Consider the following 26604-nt stretch of genomic DNA (forward strand, 5'->3'; position numbering starts at 1 on the left):
GTCAAAATGGCTGGAAGTTGCTACTACTTCTTGGTAGTGGCATGGGGCAGAATAAGTATGACCTGAAACATGCTGGAAGTAATTGCTGCTACTGCTGAATTTCTCTGCCTTCCACATAATTTAAAAACATATCTTTTTAGCCAACCCTAACCATGACAAGAAGATGATTCTGGAAAATGTAGTTCTAGCTTACCCAAATGACACTATACAAAACCACCATACACCATTTATTAGCTGCTTGATATTGAGCAAATTATTTAATGTCTATGAATCTTTCTCTTTCTATCACAGTCTGGCATTGTCTCGAGGGACATTGTCCTGGGTTTCTGGATGATGTCCTATTACAGAGGATCTCTTACTTATAGGTCCCTTGATGTGGTCAATGCCTCCTCCCCTGGCCACTTAAGACCATTTGGCCATGTGGCTTCTGCAAGTCCTTCCCTAGTTAGGGTCACCTCTCTTTTCCAGGCCCTCCAGGGCAGTCTACGTCTGGCCCATGGAAAATGCAAACATCTGCTCTACTAAGCTCTTAGGGGTGCACTCACCCTGAAGGCAGTCATCTGGACTCACTATGAGAGCAGCAATCCTGCCACAGCCACTTGCCTTTAGATTATCTTTAGGCCTGAGTCCCTTTACCCCCCACATATATCAATGATTCCAGTCAAACTCTTAGGGTTTTTTCCTCTGGATTACCCACCTTAAGGGTTATAGTAAGAAAGAATCAACACCCTTGGCTGGAGGGGGAAGAAAGTGACATCTCTCTGCAGACAGCTCTTCAAGTGCACCTTTCAGCCTCAACTCTTAGCTTTCTGTCATTCCATGAGGAGGTGGGCAATGAACTGTTGACCACCCACTTTACAAGTCTGAACAAATAGTCTAGCATCTTGATTTAGAATGTAGGGTTGCTCGAGAATAATTCGTACCCCACTTTCTTTTTCCAACCTTTAAGCCCTCTCTCAAAATTTTAAGATGGGAGGAGTTCCGTTTGTCAACAGAAAATAACAACTCTGCTCTAAGGAATAAGAAAATGATTTATTCTGAGCCAAACATGAGTAACCATGGGCTGGGAACAGATTCAAGTTCCCTGGAATGACATGGTTCTCCTGTGGAAGAAGTTGAATGGGCTTTTATGGTCACAGAAGAAAGTAGACGGGGACTACAAAGGGATGGAGAAATCTCTTCTAGAAGATTCAGGTGTTATCTTTCATAAACTGAGGAAATCTTTTACAAGATTCAGATGTTATCACGTTTTTACCAAGCTTAGTATTCATTCCAAGAGTTTTATTTCCTAGTCACAAGAATGCTAGGTCGGATACAGAGGTCAATAATAAAAAGCTATTAAAAGAGATTGAAGATAGCCCAAGATAACTTGGCTCTTGATCTGCAACATTCCATCTCTCCACTCAAGATATGTTAGATGTCCAAGATCAAACAGTCTGCAGGCTCTTTGGAGATCTTTAGTTCACATGTTTAATATATGGTTACCTCGCATGGTACTTGATACATGGTAGACATTCATTAATAGCAGTGATGACGGTGCATTGCCAATCACCCAGCATGTAGGTCAATCCAACTTTTGAAAATGCATAATCGTTTTCAAAAGTTGAACTCCCCTTCCAGAATTAGTACCCTCATGAATGGTTTAAAAGGCAGTCGACTGGGCTTTTTTTTTTTTTTTTTTTTACCTATTTTACAAGTCTATTCCAAATACATGAATGGCCATCTGGGTCCAGTAGCTGCTGTGCCCATGTCCACTGCAGAACCACACTCAGTGACAAACCACAAGCTTAAGGATATTGGGATCCAGTTTAGCTACTTGCCCTGGGGGGAAGAGAGAAATGAGTCCTCTCTACCCTGTAAAGGAGTGCCATCTTAGCCCCAGCAGGTGGAGAAGGAATGTACAATTATGTGCTGGGCTGTGTGCAGCCAGTGTGCCCTGGTCTAGCCATCTGGCTTGATTAATCATCTCTGTGCTGAACTAGTTTGTACGTATGTACGCATTTTGAATATCATCCTTGCTTGTAGGCATGGAAATATGAAATCCACAGACACCCCAAACACCAGAAGCATACATGCATGTACACTTTTATCATTATATCAAGATACATATGCAGTTATATTCTTTTTTAAATTATTTTTCTAGTTATAGATGGACATAATATCTTTATTTATTTTTATGTGGTGCTGAGGATCAAACCCAGTGCCTCACACTTATGAGGCAGGCTCTCTACCACTGAGCTACAGTCCCAGCCCCTGCAGTTATATTCTTTAAGTTTAAAAGTAGAAACAACATGAACTTGGAAAGCATGAACTGAACTGATGCATGGAGTGACGAAACCTCAGGGAAGGCTCTATCTGCTCCAAGTCTTCTCTTGGCCTCTCTCTTAGTCTGTCTTCCTTCCTTCCTTCCTTCCTTCCTTCCTTCCTTCCTTCCTTCCTTCCTTCCTTCCTTCTTTCTTTCTTTCTTTCTTTCTTTCTTTCTTTCTTTCTTTCTTTCTTTCTTTCTTTCTTTCTTAATTCATTTATTTGTATGTGGTGCTGAGAATCAAACCCAGTGCCTCACACATGCTAGGCAAGTGCTCTACCTCTGGGCCATAGCCTCAGCTCCTCTCTCTTAGTCTTGATGTCTTCAATTCTTTTCAGGTATCACAACGGAAGGGAATAAAGGGGACACAGGCACACTCAGTGTCAAACAAACAGGCCCCCCAAAGCAGGAATACAATGCAGTCTCATTTTCCAGATTTTGAAGTGTGCATATTGAGAAAGTTTAAAAAAAAAACATTTTAGCAGGGATTGGCAAAATTATTCTATAAAGGCTCAGATAATTATTCAGGTATTTTTGGGGAGGGGGGACATATGGTCTCTTTAAAAAAATTGAACTCTGCTGTTATAGCACAAAAGTAGCCAATAATAAGTAGGCAATAATAAGCAAATAAACATGGTTCTGTTGCAATAAAACTTTATTAACAAGGAAAGGTCACCAAGGAGTTTCATTGACAGACTCGTGTAGCAGAGTGTAAGAACCTAGAAGCCATCAAGTCTGGCTTCAAAGCTTTCAGGGGTTGACAGGGGCTCCATTTCATTCCCTCCAGAAAAGGCAAAAATCAATTCTCTTTGTCGTGGCATTAGTTTTGTTTTATCATGTCCTGTGCCCTGGTGTTTTGATGTGGTGGTGAAGTGATGCAGTACTGGGCTCGAACCCAGGGGCACTTGACCACTGTTACATCCACACCCCTTTTGACTTTTTATTTTGATACAGAGTCTTGCTAAGTTGCCTGGGCTGACCCCAAACTTGTGATCTTCCCGCCTCAGCTTCCCCAGTCACTGGGATTACAAGTGTGCCCCACTGTACCTGGCTGCTTCTTCCCTCTTTCTGTGTGTATATCTCTAAATGTTTCCATTTTTCTTCTGTCCTCTTGCACTCAAGCCATGAAAGTGTCCAGACTCTTTCATGTTAATAATTCTCCTCCTCCTTCTTTCTCTTATTCTTCATCCCTCCCTCCTCCTCCTCTTTTTCTTCCTTTGTGCTGGAGATTGAACCCAGGGATGCTTAACCACTGAGCCACATCCCCAGCCTATTTTATATTTTATTCAAAGACAATAATTCATTTATTTATATGTGGTGCTGAGAATCGAACCCAGGAAGTTGCTTAGGGTTTTGCTAAATGTTGAGACTGGCTTTGAACTTAGATCTTCCTGCCTCAGCCTCCTGAACCACTGGGATTACAAGTGTCCACCACAGCACCTAGCTTCACATTCATTCTTGCTAACTACTTTCCAGGTCCCTCATCAGTTCAGTGGTAAGAAGTGATGTGCAGTAATGAAAAGATCACTTGTCTGGGTGGGTCACTGGGCAGAACAAGCCAACAGTCTGCTGCGTATCTTTGGGAAAATTACCTAAGCTCTCCAAGCCACTCTTTCCTTATCTAATAAATGAGGGAGTTAACTAACTGGCCTCTGAAATCCCTTCCAGCTGTGAGTTTGTGATTTTAGGAAGCTACAGCATCAACTCTGTGCAACTGTCTGGGGCCATTAATTAAGATGTCACTCACAGACCTTAAGGAAACTGCCAGGAGGCAACAGAAATCCGCTCCGTGATCTGTAACTAGCAACCTTCCTAAGGCCTTCACAGCTGAGGGGCAGAGGGTGCCTGTGAACTCAGAGGATGTGAGAGCCCAGCACACTAAGGGGAGACGAGGAAGACAATCCAGGGAAACCAATTTACATTCTAGGCTGTCATTGTACAGCTACAAAATGCACACAAATATTGACTTAGCTGGAAACAAGATCCCAGGGAGCTACTATTGGAAAGTGGGACACCTTCTCCATCAGATCCTTCATGTGGGGCTTTTCTGGCCATGCAGAAGATACCCTTCAAAGCCCTTCAGATAAATATATGAATAGGTTTGGAGGAAATGTGGCCTTGAGGAGCTAATAAAATAAAATACCAGATCCCAGGATGTGTCAAAGGAAAGCAGTCTCCTCTGAGCAGGGGTGAGGGAGGCCAGGGAAGGAAGGAGAATGAGGTTGGCTGGTGCAGAGGCTGGCACTGGTTGGCTTATGATGAGCAGGGGCCTGGAGCTCTGTCCCTCCCTCCTAGACACAGTCTTGAGGGTGGGGAGGGAATGGAGGAGCCCACATCCTGGCCTCCAGAAGAGCAGGCTTTTATTGCCTGACTCTGCTAAAGTTGTCTCACTTGTAGTCTAAATAACTAACTTACCCATCCGTAAAGGAGCATTCAGAGAAAAACAAAACCCACCCCTGCCCTCAAGTTCAGGTTTCCACGGCACCCATGGCAGGACAGGAGGCTGGGAAGCCATCCCAAGCTGCAGACATGGCCTGACTTCAGAGGTTCGCTGGGATTAGTAACCTTCTAAAAAAGGCCAAGAGTTGGTTTTTGTATTTGGGCTAATGTTTTTTGCAATTTTGAAAGTTTTTTTCTTTTCTTTTTTTTTTTTTTTTTAAATCAAACAACGAAAACAAAGAATGTGCAACAGAGACTTCTGTGGTCTGCAAAACCTAAAATATTTACTGTCTAGCTCTTTCCAGGAATAGTATGTCAACCTCTACTCCCTCCTCCAGGTCCTTTCCCAGCCTTGAAGGAGGCAAGGATGGCTTTGATCAGCTCCCTGATAACCCCACCCGAGAGCCCCCTGTATGCAGAGATTATAGTTGTCAGAGCACTGATATTTACAGTCCATCGAGAAGCTGGCACCATTGTTCACCCCATTAACAAAAAAAGAAAGAAAAAGAAAAAATACACTAGGGTGGGGTGAGGGACACATCAGTCTTGGTTCTACTTTATAAAGAGGTAGGCAGAGAGGGAGGAACTGAGACTAGTCCCAAATCATCTTATTTGCCTTCTTGAGGATCAGAAAGCGGCATCACCCCAGTTGGTTTCTGACGACACCCTACCCCTAAAGCCCTGGTGATCCCCACCGTTACAGAGGCTGCATCCAAACTATCATATGGTGCCAGCCGACCCTCAGTCCTAGACAAAGGCTCCAGCCTACCACCTCAGCAGGTGACTTTGAAGGGACAGGACTTTGGCCAGCCCTACACTCCTCCCAGACTTTCTCCTAGAACCGGAACCTCTAAGAGTGTCAGAGGCTAAAGACCACAAAAGAGACGGGTCAGAGCAGGCAATGGGGATGCCAACAGAGCGCCCCCACTGCAAGTGGGCTGAGTGACCTCTGTGTTATCATGGAGCCTATTTGGAATTTGGGGGGCTTAGGGCAGAGTGGAGACAAAGTGACTCTACATCCTGGTGTGTGAAGATTCTGGGTTATTGCAGATAGGAGAACAGTAAACTTGGTCAAAGTGTCTAGCATGTTCCAAGAAAAATGTTGCTACTGCCCAGCCAATGCTTTACAGGGTCAGGCGTAACAAGGAAGGTCCAGGTTGGAATCCCAATGTCCACACTAGTGAAAGGCTGCAGTCTTAGAGATTTGAGAGACCAGGCTGTGAGCTCATGGGATAATCATCTCAATCTCAGCACTCTGGGGCTCAGGGATCAGTTTCTTTTCCCCTCTCTCTCTCTCTCTCTCTATCTCTCTCTCTGTAATGCTGGGGAATCAACCCAGACCTCACATATGCTAAGAAAATACTCTACCATTGAGTTACACCCACAGCTCTTTTTATTTTGAGACAGGGTCTTGCTAAATTTTCCAGGCTGTCCTCAAACTTGTGATCCTCCTGCCTCAGCCCCAGAGTTGCTGGGATTATAGGGGTGTGCCACCACATCCAGCTTTCTTATCTGTTACAATAAGCAAATGAACAGAAACCTGAGGTGCTTGGATGAGGCTGATTCTAAGGACCTGCGCATTCCATACCCAACAAACAGCTCAAACATGCCGGGACTCCACAGATGCTTTGCTGGAAAAGTTGTCACGATCGTTGCTTTCCTTCCCCAAGTCAATCCAATCTCATCCAAATGAGAGACCGCTGGCCTGGCATAAGGGAGAAATCTTTCCTTCAACTTGTTAGCAGTTTACCAGGGAATCAGGATGGATGGAAAGGTGCTGAGTGTGTGAATTCTCATCTTTGTGCCTTGTGACCAGGGGGTACCCAAAGAGCTTCGAAATTTTCATCCCCAAACTCCTACCATGCCCACAGCAGGTGGTTCAGAAGTCATGGTGCCATAGACTCTCAATGACCTAAATTATCTGTCTTCGATTCCCCAGCTCAACTGGATATTCCTTAAGGGCAGGAATTGTGTCTTGACCTTCTTTGTCTCCAGCAGAGCACAGTCTTCTAGATATGCGGTTGGAGATCCATCCATATCTGCTTAGCGACTTGATTAAAATCAAGAGAGGTAATGCTGAATTTGACATGGAGCATGAGTCCAGGTGAGCTAATCTCTAAATTTGCTGGGTGATGACTGGATGCCATTCTTCAGTCCAAGGCTCAATCAAGCTTCTCCTGTCCCGACTGTGATCCCTAAGAGCTATCGTGTGACCTAGACAGCAAAAAACAGAGGAAGGTTAGAGAAGACAAGGTGGATCCATACCAGTGTGCCAGAGACTCTCCAGAATATGCAGGTCACATTGCTGCTGGTCCCTTGCTCCTGAAGCAGTCCAGGCTGGGAAAGTGACCAGGTGGACCATGCAAACATAAATCAGGCACACTTTACCCACTATTTGCTTCCAGGTCGCTGTACAAATTGCAAGCACAGTGTAGGCTTCATAGGCTAAAAACCTAAACATATAATGTGGCGACAAATGTCACAAGCTCTGTGGTGGGTCTCACTCTCATCTAGGCTTAGGTATATTCAGAATGGCTGTCTCCTTTGTCTGCATACAGATAAGATGCTCTATATCTAGTCAAACTCCCTGCTCCATTTGTTCTGTGCTCTGGGAAAATGGTTGCTTTCTTCAAAACTGTAGAGGCTGCCTTTCCTTCTCTTATTTTTTGTTTGCCTGTTTGATGTGTGTGGTGATGGGTATGGAATGTAGAAGGCAGTGCCTTGGCTGGCCCCGCAGTGTCACTCATCTGTACAAATGGTGATGACAGAGAGATGCAACTAATTAACCATGACATGCATGGAATTGCTAACAACTTTGATAAAATTTTAATTACCCCTTGTTTCATGGGGCAGGCAACAAACCATGAAAATAATAATCCTCTTGGGTGCTGTCACAGCAGACAGAGCAATTTGACTAGAGGAAGGGAGGTGTGAACTGTAAGGAGTTTAGAATTGTGGGAATGGGGGGACAGTCCATGGAGAAGTGGTGGGCAGAGTGGCTACTATACCTGGAATTCAGGTAGGAGGAGAGACTCCTCCCTGAATTATCTAGATAGTTTCCCCAATTCCCCACTTTGTTTGTATAGACTTGATGTTTTCCAGAAGCAAACTCACTGTAGGCAAAGAAGAGAAACCAAGGCATATGGACCATCAAAAAATCTGCCAGAAAGACACTCCAGGATTTCTGATCCAGAGCCCTAACACCAGTCCCCAGAGTCCGACCGTATGTGGAAGGACCACCTGGGGATGCACTGCTCACAGATACCACCTTGGGTCATGCCATCCTGGATCCCCAGGGCTCCTGTGCTCCCTTGGCTGCCCCAGGTGAAAGGGGAAGAAGAGGAGTAGAATGAGGTGTCCACCTGGATACCTTAGTGGTTTTGACTTTGTGTCCACTGCTGCAGCTCCATCCCGACAGGTCCGGGAGCACCTTACACTCCTCCCCTGGCAGGCAGGGCTCCATCTGACACCACCACCTCTGCAGGACGATGGAGGCTGTTGGGGCAGGAGGCAGGAGTGCAGCTCTAAGCTCTCTGCGAGCACAGCCGGCAGTCAAGAGGGGGGTCTGCGAATGAGGTACACATTTCCACACACCCCTGGCATGGAGTCCCGTGTTTCCTTTGTCTTCCGCCCTACTCTGGGCTGCCCAGAGAGGCAGAACTATTGAGGCCTGGGGACATACCCCTACCAACTTTAATCCTACGGGTCCTAGCATCTCACCAAAGACATCGAGGGGGAATGGAGGCAGGTGAAGTTGCCTCTGAGGCAACCATGTCATTGGCACAGAGTCACCAATCTGCAGCTTGGTGTGTGTGAGCAACTATGCATCAGGTGCAGAGGTCCACAGACCAGGAGGGCACAAGCTGGCATGTGATCACAGTGGGCGTGGTTACTCGGATGCCACTTAAGGGTGAGAACAGAAGCCAGAGTGGGTAGGTAGGAAAGGGTGATGTGAAGGAACACACGTGTCCACGTAAAGCCAGGGTTGGGAACGAGAGTAGAGCATGTGGAAGAGAGAGCAGTAAGTGAAGAATCCACATCTGAAAGGCTATGCGTGGCAGAAAGCCTAAAGTATGAGGGAACGTGTCTGTCGGTGTGGGCTGGGCAGTGAGGGCCAGCACACAACAAGAGCTTTACCTTATCTATGACACAGAGATAGTCATATCTACCCTCCTGTCCCCCAGAGGGTGCCCCATCATTTGAGACTCTGATCATGAAAGCCCTGAGATGGGGATGAAATTGGATCCCCGGCAGATGGCAAGGCCCAACCAGACCTCCTTATCTCTCTGCTCAGAGTCCCCCTGACCAGGGCCTGGCTTCTCACTCACCATCCACACAGGAGGGCTTTGCCCGCGTAGTGCCAGCCACCTGGCCGGAAAAGCAGGAGCATTTAACGGTCTGGGAGCGCTCCTCGATGCGGTTCCTGTTGCAGCAGCGGTGAGCAGCGATCACCTCACAGGTGCCCTGCTTTACAAGGACTGATGGGGCCAGCCACATCAGAGCAGGTCCCCAGCCCAGGCCTCCAGCCCTGCTCCCCTCCCATCCACCTGCTGGTCCTGGAGCCCCTTCTACCTGCTAGGGAGAAGGCCTTTCCTTCCTTCCTTTCTTGTTTGTGTGTGTTGGGTGGGAAGTAGTAGGGATTGAACCCAGAAGCCCTCTACCACTGAGCCGCACCCCAGCCCTTTATATTTTACTGGGAGACGGGGTCTCGCTCAGTTGCTGCAGCTGGCTTCAACTTGCCTCAGCCTCGGAAGTCACTGGGATTACAGGTGTGCACCACTACACTTGGCGGGGGAAGGTTATTTAAGAGATTTCCAGGGCTGTGGTTTTAGCTCACTGATGGACCACGTGCCCAGCAGCATCAAGTCCTGGGGTTCGATCCCCAGCATCACACACAGAAAAATCCAATGGCAGGGGAGAAAGAAGCAGATGAAATCTTCCTGCTCCTCCCCAGTGAGGCCGCACTCATCACCCTTTGGCAGACCCTGACTCAGAGCAGAAGAAAGATAAGTCCCGCACCAGGTCCCGCCCCGACCTCCCTGCTTTCTCAGGGTGAGGGCAAGGGCCCCAGGGCTTACAGTGCGCAGGGAGGATCATCCGCTTATATAGGCTTTAGCCATCCCAGAAGGAAAACCCCAGAATTAGGCCAGGAGGCTAGACTTAAGCCCCCACCCGAGGGCCTCTCTCCCTGCAGAACACCTTCTGGCCTGGAAGGGACAGAGAGCGGTGGGTCTGCCCAGGCATCCTCCTGGAGGGGATAGCAGAAGGGAGCAGTTGCCTGGGTGATGAACAGAGGAGGAGCCAGAACCCTGAAACCTATGGATTTTACTCTGCCTCCGAGATCTACTCGCTGTGTGGAACAGGGTGGGGTGTTATCCAGTTTTCCAGGTGTGCTGGAAAACCTCCTCCCCAGTCCCTGCCACCTCCCCCTAACCTGTGGCAGTGGGAGGCTGCGAGGAAGCAGAGGCCAGGAGGGTCCACAGCCACGTCAGGCACAGTGCCAGCAGCCAGTGGCCCGCGTTCCAGTTCTGCGCGGCCCTTTCACTCATCCTGTGGAGAGAAGGGCACACCTCGCACAGCTCCAGACAGGAGGGGCTCCCCTAGTGCCCAGCCCCAGTCGCTTCTCTGTGCTATGCTCTCTGGGAGCCAAGGGTGGGTAAGATGCTCACCTTGTCCCCAGGCAGCTCACAGCCTGGCACAAAGTCACTGTAGGAAGTGATGGATGCCACAGAGAACAGGGGAGCAGGAAGGGAGGACCTGAGGAGGAAGTGACATTTAAAAGGAGTCTTAGAGCCGGCTTGCGAGTCTGAGGCAAGAGGATCCAGAGTTCAGAGCCAGCCTCAGCAAAAAGCCAGGCGCTAAGCAACTCAGTGAGACCCTGTCTCTAAATAAAAAACAAAATAGGGCTTGGAATGTGGCTCAGTGGTCTAGTGCCCCTGAGTTCAATCCCTGGTATCCCCCAAAATTTTTAAAAAAGGGGGGGCTGTGGTGTAGGAGGAACAATCATGCTAACTCCCCCCCCACCTTTTTTTTTTTTTTGAGTTCTTAACCCAGGCATGCTCTTGAATCCTTCATGACTATTCCACAAAGTAGGATAGTTATTACCTATTTTATAGATGAGCAAACGGAAACTCAAAAAGTCTGGACACAACCCAAACAGCCACCAGTGAAGGACTGGCTAAATGCATTGGAGAGAATCTGTACCAGGGCAGTCTCTTCCAAACAGCTGTGGAAACACAATGGGAAATGCTTTATATAATGATGCATGCAGTGATCTCCAATGATAATCCACTGTTAAGCGGGGGCAGCAACATGTGGGACGATGTGTATAAAATGTGTAAAAGAGAGGGATTATTTATGCTGCTTGAATAGGCATAAACTAGCTCTGGAGCCACATGTGGTGGTCTGTACCTGTAAATCTCAGCAACTCTGGAGGCTGAGGCAGGATTGCAAGTTGGAGGTCAGCCAGGGCAACTTAGTGAGAGCTTGTCTCAAAATACAATAAAAAGGGCATGCACTTTGGAGGCCACATAAGTCTGGCTGAAGATTCCTTAAATGGTGTGTCCTGCAGTGTCCTGTTAGTAGGTTCTATACCAGGCTCTGCATGTCATTGGTGTAGGGTCCATATTTTAATACTGTTCCTAACATTTCATTTAATAGCAAGATGTCTTTGACTTGATTTTTTTTTAAGAGAGAGGGAAAGGGGGGGGAGAGAGAGAGAGAGAGAGAGAGAGAGAGAGAGAGAGAGAGAGAATTTTGATATTTATTATTTTTTAGTTATTGGCGGACACAACATCTTTGTTGGTATGTGGTGCTGAGGATCGAACCCGGGCTGCACGCATGCCAGGCGAGCGCGCTACCGCTTGAGCCACATCCCTAGCCCTTTGACTTGATTTTATTCTTTGTAATTCTAGAAACGAGACGGTAGTTTCACCATTACTGATATTTTTAAAAAAGGGATATGATTTCTTGCACAGCTGTTCAAAAGAGAAACAAGGTTGGGTTCTCAATGCTGACCTTTCTTTTTCAGGTACAAGTTTTCTAGCTCAGACAACTGAGAAAAACTATAGACCATTCTTGAGGCATTGGTTACATGCTGTTTTTCTACATTGCAGGCAGATTGGGCTGCGATGGGTGGTGTGCAGGCAGATACAGGATCTGACAGCCTGGGATGTTCTGTACTAAAAGGTTACTTTGTATCAGAAAGTTTTAGTACAACAAAATAAAGGTCAATTTCTTTTTTTTTTTTTTAATATTTATTTATTTATTTATTTTTTAGTTTTCGGCAGACGCAACATCTTTGTTTGTATGTGGTGCTGAGGATCGAACCCGGGCTGTACGCATGCCAGGCGAGGGCGCTACCGCTTGAGCCACATCCCCAGCCCCAAATAAAGGTCAATTTCAGGAAAAATAATTAAAAATAAAAAGGGCCAAGGAGGTAGCTGGCAATAGAGTAGCCCTGAGTTCAATCACTAATCACACACACACACACACACAAAACAACAACAACAACAACAAAAACAAGCCAAACCAAACCACACCAAACAAAAATATCAAAAAATTAGCTATGGAAAAAACAGGAATAACATTGTTTGCCATTAAGAAGGAAAAGTGGTTGGCTGAGAAAGAAGATGATTTATTTTTCTACCAATTTCTTTTTTACTCTCTATTTTTTCCTTTTTTGTACCGGGGATTGGACCCAGGGACACTTTTTTTTTTTTTTTAAGAGAGAGTGAGAGAGGGGAGAGAGAGAGAGAGAGAATTTTTAATATTTATTATTTTTTTTTAGTTCTCGGCGGACACAACATCTTTGTTGGTATGTGATGCTGAGGATCAAACCCGGGTCGCACGCATGCCAGGCGAGCGCGCTACCCTTGAGCCACATCCCCAGCCCCCCAGGGACACTTAACCACTAAGCCACATCCCCTGCCCACCCTTTATATTTGTTTGTTTGTTTGTTTGTTTTGAGAAAGGGTCTTGCTAAATTGCTTAAGGCCTCCTTAAGTTGCTGAGGATGACCTCGAACTTGCGTCTTTCTGCTTCAGGGAGTTGCTGGGAATAACAGGTGTGAACCACCATACCCGGCTCTTTTTCTTTTTTTGAGTTTCAAACCTGGGGAATGTAGTGGCCATTTAATTTAAACAATATTTAAATTTAAAAATGAAAAGAAGGCTAATGGAAGGCAGATGATTTGCCAAGGTCAGGCAGCATGGGGGTGGCAGGGGCCAGAACCCAGCAATCTTCCCTATGCCCACCCACCACCTTGCGTCTGACCCAAACTCTCTTCCCCTTTCCTTATCCTCCTCCATCCTTGGTGGTTCAAATTCCCAAATCTGTTCCAGAAAGTGGGCTAGAAATGGAGGGAATTCCATCTGGAAAGTAGAGGTACACAAAGGCTGGGAGCTGCCCAGCCACAGATGGGGGCAAAAGCAGTCTCAGGAGGCATCAGGGTCTCAAGCTCAGGGATAGACCCCGTCACTGCCTCTGTTGTTCAGCTAGCCCTTGGGTCACTGCTGACTTCCCTCAAGTGCCAGCACAATTCTGAGAGTATCAGGGATCAACCAAATGCCAGGACCCAGCTGCTCTCTTAGAATAAAATGCCCGATCTCTGCCCACCCCTCACACTTCAAATCTTCAACTGTTTCTTCACTTACCTTTTGTTGGGATCTTTTAGCTTCAGTCTGCTCATCTGCTGGTCTCAGACTCACTCCACCTGGACAAGTAGGAAAGATTTCAGTGAGTTATGAGGTCTAGAGGGAGCCCTGACCCTGATCTGGTAGGGTAAATAAAGGAAGGCTTGGGAGAAGGCAAGGGGATGGGCTGGCTGGAGTCCAGTTCTGAAGCTGTTCTAGGCAGGGGCAGAGTCTCTTCCTCTGGCTTGGGAATAGCCCTTACAGAGTCAGGATGAGCCTGGGACCAGTGGCCACGGAGCTTCAATGTCACAGGAGTGAAGCAGCGGTAGGAGGGGTCTAAGAATCAGCACTGTCATCTCTCTGATCTTGGGGCAGAGCTGAGGATCAGGGGAGGGTTCTAAGCAGAATCTGCCAGATAGATTCCTGCTGGGAGAGACCTCTGGGGAGGATTCCTGAGCCCTGAATCCTGTTTGCCTCCACCACCAATGTCCCATGGCATTTGCTTCCTGGACTTACTTACAGCTGGCTCAATTCTGCCACTGTCACCCTCTTTCTCACCCCACAGAGCCAGAATGGGGGTGTAGCAGGTCTCTGAACTGCAGGCCACGGCTCCCCAACACCTTCTCCTAAGTACTCCTCCTTTTTCAGCCTCCTAAGGAGGCAGAAGTAAAACACAGGATGGTGAGGCCCAGGAAGGAAGAGAACCCTGCCTCCTAGCTCCCAGCAACAAGGGTCCTACAAAGGGGAATGAAGGTGTTCAGAGGAAGTGATGGCACTACCCTGGGGATAGGTATGCTCCCACCTGTCTGGATGTATCTCTTTCCTGAATAGGTCTCTCCTCTCTCCGCCCCTATCAGGAAACCTCATCTGGACTATTAGAAATGCAGCTTCTCCCAGGTGAAGGGTGCTGGGGATTGAACCCAGGGCCTCAGGCATGCTAGACAAGGGCTCTACTACTGAGCTACATGCTCAGCCTGTCTCAAGTGATCTTGTTTCTGAGCTTCCAGACCCTTCAATCCCACTCACCTGGTCTCTCTTATGAACCCCAAGACTCAAAAGACCTGGGGGAGGGGAGAGGATTGGGGCTAGAGGAAGCTGCAGAAAGCTTCTGGGAATTTTTCTTCAACTTCTATGCTCCACCTCAGTTTCCCAGCCTGTTTTCCCCTGCTCCAACCCATGCTAGAGTGAGACTGAGTGAGCAGCCTACACACCAACAAGGAGTTGAAGACCACAAGAACCTCCAACTTTCCCCAAACTACCCTCACCCAACTCCAGTGTCCACTTGGTCCTCCAAAATTCTAAGCACTCTCACAGGGACCTACCTGTCCTTACAGAGGTGCCCACTGTTCAACCTGCTGGCCTGAGGTCCGCGCTGCCTCTGAACCTGGGACCAAGACTCAGAAAGCAGACTACTGTCGGGTGCGGCCAGTTTGAATGCCGTCCAGTCCAGGGCTCTGTCTGTGTCCGTCACCAAGTTGCTGCGCCCCCAGGACAGCGGGGCTCTGGCCAAACCCGCATGACCCGGCCCGGCTCCGATCGCCCTGCGGGGCTCAGTCGGATCCTCTCGGATCCTCTTGCCTGAAGGCCGGGGAGCGTGCTGCGGCCGCTGCAGCCTCGGCGCCGGTGCCGCCCCACTCCTCCAGCCCTGCACCAGCCGCCGCTTCCTTCGGGACAGCTCGGGGCGCTCGGCCGGGCTCGCGGGCTCAGCTGGCACGCAGCGGCCCCTGGCGGCTCAGGACAGGAGGAGGGAGGGGAGAACCACTGGCCCCTACGGATTCGGCCAGATGGGTAACCCCGAGGAGGTCCTCCAAAACCTGCAGGTCTCCCGACGCCTGGTTCTGTGGCTCAGCGGAAGGAGGTGATGCTCGCAGGTGAAGGGCGGCGGCGGGGTGGGGGTGGCGGTGGGGCGCTGGAAGTGAGGAATCATTGCCCGGACCTGCAGGGTGTCTTGAGCTTTGAAGATTCCAGAACTGCATTGTCCAGTTGGGTAGTCGCTAGCCGCATATTATTTAAATTTAAATCTAAAACTCATTAAAACTTTACTTAGCATTCAAATGCTATTTAAAGTGTCCAGTAGCCACAAGAAACTAGAGACAAGTGTGTTGGGCAGAGCAGATATAGAACGTTCCCATGGTTGCACAAAGTTGTTCCCTGTCCTCCTCCTACTAGGGCTTGATCAGGGGGCCCTCTACTAGAGTTACATCCCTGATCCTTTTTATTTTGAAAAGAGGTCTTTTTCTGAGGGGGGTATATATGTGTATATATATGTATATGTGTGTATATGTATATATGTGTGTATATATGTATATGTATGTATGTGTGTATATATATATATTTAATTTGTTTTTAGATATACATGACAGTAGGGTGTATAGATGAGGGCTGGCCTCAATATTCACCATTAAACCCAGCTACAAAGTTCTTTTCAGCAGTCCTCTCCTAGATTGATATCTGGAAGGCAATATTTCTACCCCAGAAATGGTATCCTTAGTGACAGGCAGGAGAGCTATAATAGGCTGGTGAATGGTCCCTATGGATGATGGGTGTGAGTCTCAACTTGGGAACCAAATTCTGGGACCCAGTGTCTGCATCAGAAAAAAAAAAACTGTAATATAATTTCCACTGTCGATTTATTTATTTATTTAGGTACTGGAGATTGGACCTAGGGGTGCTTTACCACTGAGATACATCCCCAGTCCTTTTTAAATTTGTTATTTTGAGACAGGGTCTCACTAAGTTGCTTAGGGCCTTGTTAAATAGCTGGGGCTGGCCTCCAACTTGCCATTCTCCTTCCAAGCCACTGGGATTACAGGCACGCACCACTATGCCTGGCAATTGTATAATTCTTTGTAAGGTTATATTTTGTATGTGAAAAGTACTAGGAAAATAAAGGGCAAAGGGGTTCTGTGAGTTTTTCTCTTCATAGGAGGGACATACCTCTTACAGTAACAGGGCTCTGGGGTTGGGGTAATGTGGAGGGAAAAGGCAAGGAGGAAGAAATGATAAGCAAAGTATCCCTGAAACACCAAATAATAAAAATAATAGGCCCTGAACCCCTGCATGGGTTAAGGCTCTCCAGTCCCCCTTCACGGCTAGACATTATCCGTCTGAACTGAGAAAAACATCCCACAGATTTGCTTCTTCCCAGCCTGCTACCTTTCTCCTCTCACCTTCTGCCACCTTGGGATGGGTAGGGGCGATGACTGCGTTACCAGGTCTGGGGCAGTCTGAGGATGGAGGAGGTGTGATGGTGTCAGGAATGGGTGGGTGGCTCTGGGAAATGAAAGTCTTAGGGTCTGGGTGGGGGCTGGGGAGCTGTTCAACAGCCCACAGACGCTGCCAACTTCCCTGGGGATCATCTGGTACGGGAAGCAAGGGGTCTCCAGGCCCTAGCTGTGTGGCCTATTTTTGCAGCCACTCCATAGATGCTGGGAAGAGCAAGGAATAAGGAGCTGTGTGACAGTGAGAAGTGAGAAGTAAACTGTCCCAGAAACACTGAATAATAAAAATAGCCAGGAGTCATATTTTTCTTCAGTCTTTGACCTGGCAGTGATGTTATGTCATTTATCAGAGAGCTGGTTCCCGTTTTTCTCAAACAGGAGGGGAACACCCATAGCAAGCAGCAGCGTGTTCTTTGTCCCTGTCTTTGCTGCTCTGTAGGGTCTGATGTTTTTTCCCTCTTGTGACTTCATTTGCTCTGGCTTTCTGCCCAAATCTCGGGCATAATTACAGCAAATCCATACACCTGAGTGACCATTGTAGGCCAGGAAAGCCACCCCTTCTGGGAGCACAGTTTAGCCTGGGGGGACAGAGTATGGTATTGTCAGGAAGCACTCAGTGAACAGAGCCCAGAGGTAGGGTCCCTATAATGAACCTGATTCCAATGGCCGGTGAAGGCTAGCCCAACTTGCATTAGGGCACGCAGACCTTGACCTCATTTGAACTGTGTGTTGGGAGGGTGTACCTGGGACCTAAAATGATCTATTCCCTGATACCGTGTTTAGGAATAGAGCTCTTCCCAGGTCAGGTCAGTACCACCTTCCCTCAGGAGGCAGAAAGCAGAAAGAATAAGCATCCCACCTGGCGCTAGGTCTAGTTTCAGTCCTGAAGCAAGTGGGCTTTTAATCCGCCCAGGCAGGAGTTTAACCTGGCCTCTGTCTCCCCCTGGCGGCAGAGAACTTGCCCAGCATTCCAGAACTCCCCAGCCTCTGCGCAAAGAGGAGAAAGGCAGAGGAGGAACCCCATCCCTCTCACGGCTGTCATCTTCTTCCTAACTCTCCCTCCCTGATTCAGAGAAATCAACTTGATTCTCAAGTCAGAACCGGATTTTGGTATCAGGAGACTGACGTGGTTATGAATCTCTCAATGGTCGTATGATCTCTTGGGGCACGTCATATTAAATGACAGGTGCATCCAGTCCCGTCTCATTTGTAAAATGGGCGTGATAAACTGGTGTATAGAATGTGCTTTGTCAAAGGCCCACTGCCCAGTAGGTCTTCTATAAATGGTATTTATTTATTATATTACGTTGTTATCCTTATTAACTGATGAGAAGTCTAAATCTGGGTGTACGGGAAGGTTCTGAGAAAGTAAGTGGGGTATGAGTGACAACCGCTCTCCCACACGTGGCAGTGGCCTCAGAGTTAACAGTACCGCCAAGAGCCCAGGACTTTACCGAGGCTCTCTGATCCAAGGTGATGGGCTGTGACCTGCATGGTTACCAGGGCCTCCACTCTGCACCAGCTCGCTGCTCTCGCTCTCACTCCAGCAGCTCCAGAGGTGTTGTCACACCAGCTGTTTCACACCCAGCGGCCCCGAAGCGGCTGTTTCGCTCTGAGGTCATCAGCTTCGTTGCCCTGAAGGCAGCCTGGCCACCCTGAACCAGGAGCGGGGAGACCGCCTCCCCCACCCTCGTCACAATAGGGACGGTCTAGTTGATGTCTCTCCTACAGCACGACTAAAGTAAAAATTTCCTTCTCTCAGACCTTTCCCACAACAAACCCTTCTCCCTCGGAGAAACTGCGGCAGGACGAAGCCGGAATGAGGTGGAGAAGAGACCGGGAGCCCGTGGGGCGGTTCCCGGGGTGGCCTAGAGCTAGGGGAAGTTCTGCCCCGCACCGCCCCAACCCGGCGGGGAGCCAATGGCCTCAAAGGACCAACAGGGGTAAGCACCGCCCACGCCGAGCCCTAGGGGCAGGGCCTGAGCGGGGCGGGGCCAGGCCGAGGGCGGGGCAGGGAAGCAGCATGCTAAACCGGGTGCGCTCGGCGGTGGCGCACCTGGTGAGCTCCGGGGGTGCTTCACCTCCGCGCCCCAAATCCCCAGACCTGCCCAGCACGACCTCGGCGCCACCGGCCGCCGCTCCAGAGACGCCCAAGAGCCCTCCAGCGAGGCCAGGGAGCGAGAGCGGGGCGTCCGCGAAGACCGTAGAGACTCGCGCGAGCTTCTCCAGACCGACCTTTCTGCAGCTGAGTCCCGGGGGGCTGCGACGCGCCGACGACCACGCGGGCCGGGCTGTGCAAAGCCCTCCGGACAGGGGCCGCCGCCTGCCCTGGAGCACTGGCTACGCCGAGTGAGCCCCCCCCTCCCCGGGGCACCCAGACCTGGATGGGACTACCACCTCTCCCCAACTCTGCATCCCCGCTCCAGGGGTGCGCCCCCCGTGCGGCGCTCGGAGCCAGGAACCCCCCCTTTCCTGGGACCTTTGCTATCCTCTGGGCTTCGGGCATCACCCCCTCCGGGCCCTCTCTCCAATTGGGTGCAGCCTGAATCACCTTTCTCACCTTGTAACTCGTTGATCACCCTCACTCTCTCGCCTCAAAACCCCCGTTGTCTCCCAGAGCTGGGGGTGGGGGGGTGGGGGGCTCTGCCAAGGATGAGTTGGCCAGTTCCTAATCGCGGCTGGGCAGTTTAGAGGCTAAGGGACTGCGGGGTGGGGGCGGTTGTTCAAAGAGGAGCGGAGTTCCTTCTAACGGGAGATAGCGGTTGGAAAGACTATCAGCAGCTTCCCAGCCCTAGAGCCCCAGTTCCCTGTCCCTCTTACCGTTCCCCTCCCCCTCCACACCCAGAAATAGCCCGACACCAGAAGGCTGCAGGCCTCCCAGGGTGGGGGAGGGGGCAGCCCACTGCAGTGGGAGGGTACCCTTTGGACTGCGTTCTCCCGGTGGACCTACTGGTGCAGCAGATCAAGGAAATAGACCCCTTGACCAGTGCTCCTAGGCTACCTGTGTTTTTAATGCATCTACCAGAAAACCTAACCCTGAGGGAGATGGGGACACTGAGATTGCTGAGAAAGGTGGCTGGTGGTCCCACGGCCCCACCACCCCCTCTTTTAACTTCCTACAAGGGAGAAGTTTGTGGTTAAGTGGCTCCTTCCCAGTTCAGGTGGGCCTATACTCTTACTCTCCTCTCAATTCCTCTTTCCGGATCTGGGCTGAAGCACTTCCTCACTGCCAAACAGGCAGAAACTTTTGCAGGGTAGTTTTAGGGTGAGGGTGGGTGTGCCCATGAGTTGTGGGGTGCTGGGGACAAAGTACTGGGAGAACTGATTGAGGTTGGAGGTGGAATGGAGGGTCTTGGCTTGCAGGGAAATAAAGCTTCTTACCCTCATCTTGCCTCCTCCAGCAGAACCCCTGAGGGAGCCTCTTTTGCCAAGTAAGGGGGAACTGAGGCAGGCAGGTGCTACTGTCTACCTTTCTATGAAGTAGGGCCTGCCACCCAGACAGTACTCCACCTCAGCTCTCCCGGCTCCTTTTCTCTCTGGCCTGGATCCCAGGTGGCTGTGACCTTTCTCAGCTTGGCCAGCCGACAGGGGAGGATGTGTATGTGTCTAAGGTGGGGGTTATTCCAGGACCTGGTCTGGTGTCCAACCTGATGTGGTCACTCTGGCCTGGCAGGGTCATCAATGCTGGCAAGAGCCGGCACAATGAGGACCAGGCTTGCTGTGAAGTGGTGTATGTGGAAGGACGGAGGAGTGTTACAGGGGCCCCCAGGGAGCCTAGCCAAAGCCAGGTAAGACTTCACCCCCTCTCCTAGCCTCCGGAGACATAGACACTCATCCTGAGGGATGTCAGGCATCTGGTTTTATATCTGAGACGTGGAAGAACTGTCTCCTAACTCACTAGCTTTCTGTTTGCCACAGAACCCTTATGTGGCATTGATTCATTAAATCCTGCCATGTCAGATGAATGTTTACTTTTCTACTTCAAATGTAGATGTTTGTGTAATTAAATTATAGATAATTTAATTAATCACTGATGCTGATTTTTGCATCTTTTATCCTCAGAATTTGGCTTTTTTGAGGCTCTCCTTTCTTTTGACACATAGTGTGCCCTGGGTGAATAAGTGAATAAATCTAATTTGCCTGTAATGTCAACCTCTCTGATATTTATTGGATGCCTACAGTCTTGTTCTTCTCCCTATACCATACACACACACACACACACACACACACACACACAGATTTACTCACCTTCAACTTTTCCTCCACCAGGGACTCTGCTTCTATTATTGGGGCCTGTTTGATGGGCATGCCGGTGGTGGAGCTGCTGAAATGGCCTCACGGCTCCTGCATCGCCACATCCGGGAGCAACTAAAGGACCTAGTAGAAATACTTCAAGACCCCTCACCACCTCCCCTCTGCCTCCCAGGCACGTCAGGGACCCCAGGTTGCTCTGATTCTACTCACTTGACTGGTCCTCAGTCCTGCTGGTCTTTACAGAAGGAAGTGACCCATGAAAGCCTGGTAGTAGGGGCCATTGAGAATGCCTTCCAGCTCATGGTGAGTGGGTGGCCTGGGCCAAAGGCTGACTAGGCAGACACTCTGGCCAACTCTGTGTGAGAGCCGGGTGGCCTCAGGGACTGACCCTGAGAACACCACTGAGAGCCAGAGCAGAGTTTGGTTCTGAGGGGAGGCAGAAGGGATAGTTACCCCCATGTGTTTCACTATTTTCCAGTTGTGGTCTGGCTGTGCCTGATGATTTCTGCAGATAGGAGTGGGGAGGGCGACTCGGTGTCTGCAAACTCTTCTTTTACTCTCCTCCCTCACTTGGCAGGATGAGCAGATGGCTCGGGAGCGGGAGCGTCGTGGCCACCAAGTGGAGGGGGGCTGCTGTGCACTGGTTGTGGTGTACCTGCTAGGCAAGGTGTATGTGGCCAATGCAGGTGACAGCAGGTATGGAGGAGAAGGGCTTTAAAAGTGGCTACAAGGGGCCATACTCTCTAGGATGGGGGGATAGAAGAGTGAGGTGGTGGGGTTCGAAGTCAAATATTGGACTTGGCATGGTGGCACATGCCTGTAATCCCAGAAACTCAGGAGGCTGAGGCAGGAGGATCACAAGCTCAAGATCAACCTCAGTAATTTAGTGAGACCCTATAATAAATTGGGTCTCAAAATAAAATAAAAAGGGCTGGGGATGTAGCTCAGTGATAAAGCTGCCCTGGGTTCAATCCCCAGTACTGTAAAAAAATAAAATTAAATTTAAAGAAACCCCAAAGATTGAAGGAGCTTGGAGGCCCATAGATATAAAGAAAGGCCTGATATATCCACAAGGAGAGGAAAGATGGAGTCCTGGGTAAGGAATCTTAAGTGGAAGGCCTGGTCCCTGTGGAATTATCCATGAAGGGGGCTGAGGAGAGCCAGGCCTTTTCTGTCTCTGGGCAGGGCCATCATTATCCGGAATGGTGAAATCATTCCAATGTCCCGGGAGTTTACCCCGGAGACTGAGCGCCAGCGTCTTCAGCTGCTTGTAAGTAGGAACCAAACTTCCTACCCCATTGTTTACTGGTTCTTGTGCCTCTCTGCACTCTTGTCCCTGAGAACCCCCCCCCCTCTGTCTCTCTGTCTCTCTCTCTCACTCTTTCACACATACACCACCACCACCAAACACAAAACACTCCCTACTGGGAGCTTCCTGGGAAGATGGCTGTGTGGGCTGTTAAGTGCAGGGCTGAGCCCAGGGGATAATGCTACAGGAAGGAGCCTGAGCTGGCTTGGAGCACCCACTGTGGCCCCAGCTGAGGAAGGAAGTAAAATCAGAGGTGGGGGGAGGGAACAGAAAAAGCCCCTGGGCTCTGGAACTGGACTGCCTGGATACTGAATCCTGGTTTGTTGTTCTCTGCTAATTATGTGACCTTTGACAATTCCTTAACCTCTCTGTGCAGTAATGGTTCCTGCCCCATGGGTTGTTTTGAAGAGTTAACTGAGTTAATGTGTGTATCAGAATAGTGTGTAGCATGTGGACCTTTACTTAAAGGTCTGCTATAATAAATATCATCTAGCCAGATACAGTGTGGCACACCTGTAATTCCTGCAACTCGGGAGCCCGAGGCAGGAGGAGCATAAGTTCAATGACAGCCTCAAAAAATTAGCAAGACCCTGTCTCAGAATAAAAATTAAAAAGGGCTGGGGATGTAGCTCAGTGGTAAAGCACCCCTGGGTTTAATCCCCAATACTGCAAAAGAAGAAACAAAAATTAACATCATCTATGTATGGTACCAGGGTACGCTGTGAGTGTAACACCCTCTGGCCCTTTGCTCTGACTGGCCATTCTCAACCCCAGGGCTTCCTGAAACCAGAGCTGCTGGGTGGTGAATTCACCCACCTTGAGTTCCCCCGCAGAGTTCAGCCCAAGGAGCTGGGGCAGAGGATGCTGTACCGGGACCAGAACATGACTGGCTGGTAACACTTCCCTCAGAGCTGGGTCGTTCCCATGGCAACCCAACCAGTCCCTCACCAGTAGCCAGGTGGAAGCTGAAGGCTGGGCCAGGCTGGGAGTTGGGGGATGGGGCCCTTCTAAGGGGTTTGTGTGTGGGTGTCCAGCTCCTAGAAGAGAGGGGCTTTGATGCCTAGGTGATGCCTCTACTCCCCCCCTCCCCAGGGCCTACAAAAAGATCGAGCTGGAGGACCTCAGGTTTCCTCTGGTCTGTGGGGAGGGCAAAAAGGTAAACTCCCCGGTAGAGGTGGGAGAGGGCAGGAGGACCCACCACAATTTATCTAGGGAGGTGGAGGTTCTACCTGAGGGTAGGGGTGGGAGGGCTGTGTGGTTTCAGAGAGCCTGGCAGAGGACTAAACAGCCGTCCCCCTCCATGTTTCCCTCAGGCCCGCGTGATGGCCACTATTGGGGTAACCCGGGGATTGGGAGACCACAACCTTAAGGTCTGCAGTTCCACCCTGCCCATCAAGCCTTTCCTCTCCTGCTTCCCTGAGGTGAGCTGATGAGGTTCCCCTTAACTATACCTTCTCTCCTCTGTGGGTCTCAAGCTGGCTTTCATCCAGGGTCCCTTTATCCCCACGCTCCCTGTCCAGCAAACCCCACACCTCAATCCTCCCTATACTCTTTCCCCACCAGGTTCGAGTGTATGACCTGACACAGTATGAGCACTGCCCAGACGATGTGCTAGTCCTGGGAACAGATGGCCTGTGGGATGTCACCAATGACTGTGAGGTAGCTGCCACTGTGGACAGGGTGCTGTCGGCCTATGAACCCAATGACCCCAGCAGGTAGGGGTTGCATGGCATGATGGTAAGGGGATGGCAGTGGCGAGGGAAAGGGCAAAGGGAAGCCATGCTTGGGGACCCACATGTGGGCCTCTGTGTCTGTCTTCCCATATACATGAATGTGCACCTGTGCTCCTGGCAGGTATACAGCTCTGGCCCAAGCTCTGGTCCTGGGGGCCCGGGGCACTCCCCGGGACCGTGGCTGGCGTCTCCCTAACAACAAGCTGGGTTCCGGGGATGACATCTCGGTCTTCGTCATCCCCCTAGGAGGGCCGGGCAGTTACTCCTGAGGGGCTCAGCCCATCCCTCCCACCACCATCCAGCCTCTCCATGCTTACCCCTCTCTCAGCCCAAGTTCTGCAGTTGTCTCCCTGACCCTTTAGTGGCAGTTTAATCCAAAAAGGGATATCCACTAGACCCAGAATTACAGCTCTTGGCAAATAAACCCGGTGGATAAAGGTGTGTGTCTTTACTTGCTTTGATTAGAAACTAAAAGTTAAGAAAAAGTTCTGTGCGGTGGTGGAAAGGACATCAGGACAGTCCAAAAATGAATTTTTTTCCCCCAGGTTCTTCTTTCTGCCCTCTCCTCTCCTCAGTCCACTCACTTGCCCTGAGTGTTCTCAGACACTTCTGTAGCTTCATCCATCTGCTGATGTTTCTTCCAAGTTGGTGTCTCTTCCCAGATCTTTCCTGAGCTTTAGATTCATACATACCCGTCATCTCCCAAACATGTCTGTGAAAGCCCACTGGCACTTCACCTCAACACACCTCAATCCACTATTTTCCCATAGCATGTTTCTTCTCCTACTTCGTCTTCTCAAAGGGCATCAGCTTGGCTGCTCAAATTAGAAACCTTGGAGTTGGTAACCCTTTAATTTCCTCTTCATCATGCTAATTAATCACTAAGTACCATCATGTGCTATATGATGACAATGAGCTGCATTTATGATGGTACACACCATATAACCTTGGTGTGTAGTAGGCTATGCCTTCTCAGTTTGTGTAAGTACACTCTATGATGTTTACACAACAATAAAATTGCCTAATGATGCATTTCTTATATCCCCATCACTAAATGATGCATGACTGTATTGTTGAATATATACATTTATGTATCCGTGTGTGTGTGTGTGTGTGTGTGTGTGTGTGTACCTTTTCCCACTTATCTTCACTCCCACTGTTACCTCCTTAGTTATTCATTATATTTGTTTCCTAACTCCAGCAGCTTCTTGCTGCATCTGAACAAAATTCACAGTCAACTCCTGGCCATGGCATATAGGACCTTCATGGTCTGTCTCCTGTTTCCTTCTCCAGCCTCATCTTCCATTACCATCACTGTCTTCTGGGGAGTTCCCATGACTCGTGGGCCTGTAGTAGCTTCAACTTGTTATTTAAAATATACACATCAACCTAATTTGAATACTTCATCTGTTCTTCAGGGCTGGGCATCCCACAGCTAATGCATTCTCTCCACCCCCCAACAGCAAATGCCTCCTGTATGTCCACCTGCAAGAGTTGTCCATAGGGAAATGGCAATTAAGAGCAAGGTCTCTAGAGTCCATTGGTTTGAATTCTAGGACCAGACCCAACACCAACTCTGCAATCTCTGAGCCCCCATTTGTTTTCTCAGTAAAATGGAGATAACACTATTAGGCCATCAGGTTATTGTGAGGACTGAAATGGTTAATGAGTCAGGTTCCATAAGCCTTAGATATCTTGAGATTGTCTGTATTCCTCATTTAGACTGTAAATTATTTGAAGGCATAAATCAGTCTTCAGCACATAGCTCTCACTTCACACTGAGTGAACTATTGAGTGGATTAAGAGGCCTGGGGACCAAACTGCTCTTGAACTCAGTTTGCTCATTTACCAAATGTGTTGGCTGTACTTCAGATCTTTAAAGTCTGTAAGACTTCTAACATGCATCCATTCGGCAAATATTTCTTGAAAACCGATCATGTCCCACACACTGTGCTAGACGAGGGGAAGGGAAGACTGGAGGAGCAAGGTAGGCATCAGAAGACAGCACCAGCATTGGAGTCACACAGGCCTGACTGTATGAATTCTTGCTGTTAGAAATCTCAAACATTTGCTAAGCTGCATCTTCAAACCTCAGTTTCCTTACAGGCAAAAGGAGATGGGTATACTTCCCCTGAAGGGATTGTGACAAGTATTTAAAAGGTTGAGTTATGTAGTGCCTAGAATGCAAGTCAATAAAATGTTGATAGACTTCCTCCTTCTTTTGTCCACCTCCTCAGACATTTTACAAGGAAGATCTACATGTAGGTAAACACGGTATGTAACACATCAGACGGGGCTAAGTGTCACCAACGGCACAATAATATAATAGGAGTGGGAACTGTATTCCTGGTTGGGGACCCAGAAGCACTTCCAAGAGTACCCTTGGAGAAGTAGGTAGAAATTGGATTCAGGGAAATTCCAGGCAGTGGAAGGAAGGGAATCCGAGGCAGATTCCGAGGTGGTCTGGGTCTGCAGGTCCCAGAAGGTCTTGGAGGGCCTTCAGACTAGGGATGAAGTCGGGCTGGGCTTGCTCCTCAAGGATTCTAGTGGCAGAGAGTGGTCTTCTGCACGCACCACGTCCCACTCCCTGGCCCACGCGGGCGCCCGGGTTTCCCAGTCCCGCCTCCCGCGAGCGCCCAGGTGGGGCAGGAGCGGGTGCGGCTTGGCCGCGGGAGGGCAGCAGTGGCCCTTCCTGACGCCACCCCGAGCG

The 26604-nt window shown here is 49.4% G+C and overlaps 2 protein-coding genes across 4 annotated transcripts; one reads left to right on the forward strand and one right to left on the reverse strand.

Annotated features, from left to right (window-relative positions):
* Positions 1-5290: 5290 nt before the first annotated feature.
* TAFA3 (TAFA chemokine like family member 3) lies at positions 5291-15047 on the reverse strand. Its single transcript, XM_081306109.1, has 8 exons — positions 14700-15047; positions 13399-13457; positions 10850-10970; positions 10414-10501; positions 10179-10294; positions 9073-9222; positions 8115-8239; positions 5291-6958 (listed from the first exon to the last, which is right to left on the reverse strand). Exons 5-8 carry the CDS (start codon positions 10291-10293, stop codon positions 6947-6949), a joined length of 402 nt encoding a protein of 133 aa, XP_081162235.1. The 5' UTR covers position 10294; positions 10414-10501; positions 10850-10970; positions 13399-13457; positions 14700-15047; the 3' UTR covers positions 5291-6946.
* A 3525-nt stretch (positions 15048-18572) lies between these two features.
* PPM1J (protein phosphatase, Mg2+/Mn2+ dependent 1J) lies at positions 18573-25521 on the forward strand. 3 transcript variants are annotated; one of them, XM_081306097.1, is made up of 10 exons: positions 18575-18947; positions 20272-20386; positions 20868-21155; positions 21430-21548; positions 22038-22122; positions 22936-23054; positions 23254-23317; positions 23475-23582; positions 23725-23876; positions 25099-25504. In XM_081306097.1, the coding sequence occupies exons 1-10, from the start codon at positions 18622-18624 to the stop codon at positions 25331-25333; spliced, it is 1611 nt and encodes a 536-aa protein (XP_081162223.1). In that variant the 5' UTR covers positions 18575-18621; the 3' UTR covers positions 25334-25504. The 3 variants fall into 3 exon arrangements, with proteins under 3 accessions (XP_081162225.1, XP_081162223.1, XP_081162224.1); XM_081306098.1 differs by lacking the exon at positions 25099-25504 and adding an exon at positions 24016-24675 and having other exon boundaries at positions 18577-18947; XM_081306099.1 differs by lacking the exons at positions 21430-21548; positions 22038-22122 and having other exon boundaries at positions 18573-18947; positions 25099-25521.
* The last annotated feature ends 1083 nt before the right edge of the window (positions 25522-26604 follow it).

This window comes from Spermophilus citellus (genome assembly GCF_964194105.1).
Source record: "Spermophilus citellus genome assembly, chromosome: 9".
In the NCBI taxonomy this organism is placed as follows: Eukaryota; Metazoa; Chordata; class Mammalia; order Rodentia; family Sciuridae; genus Spermophilus; species Spermophilus citellus.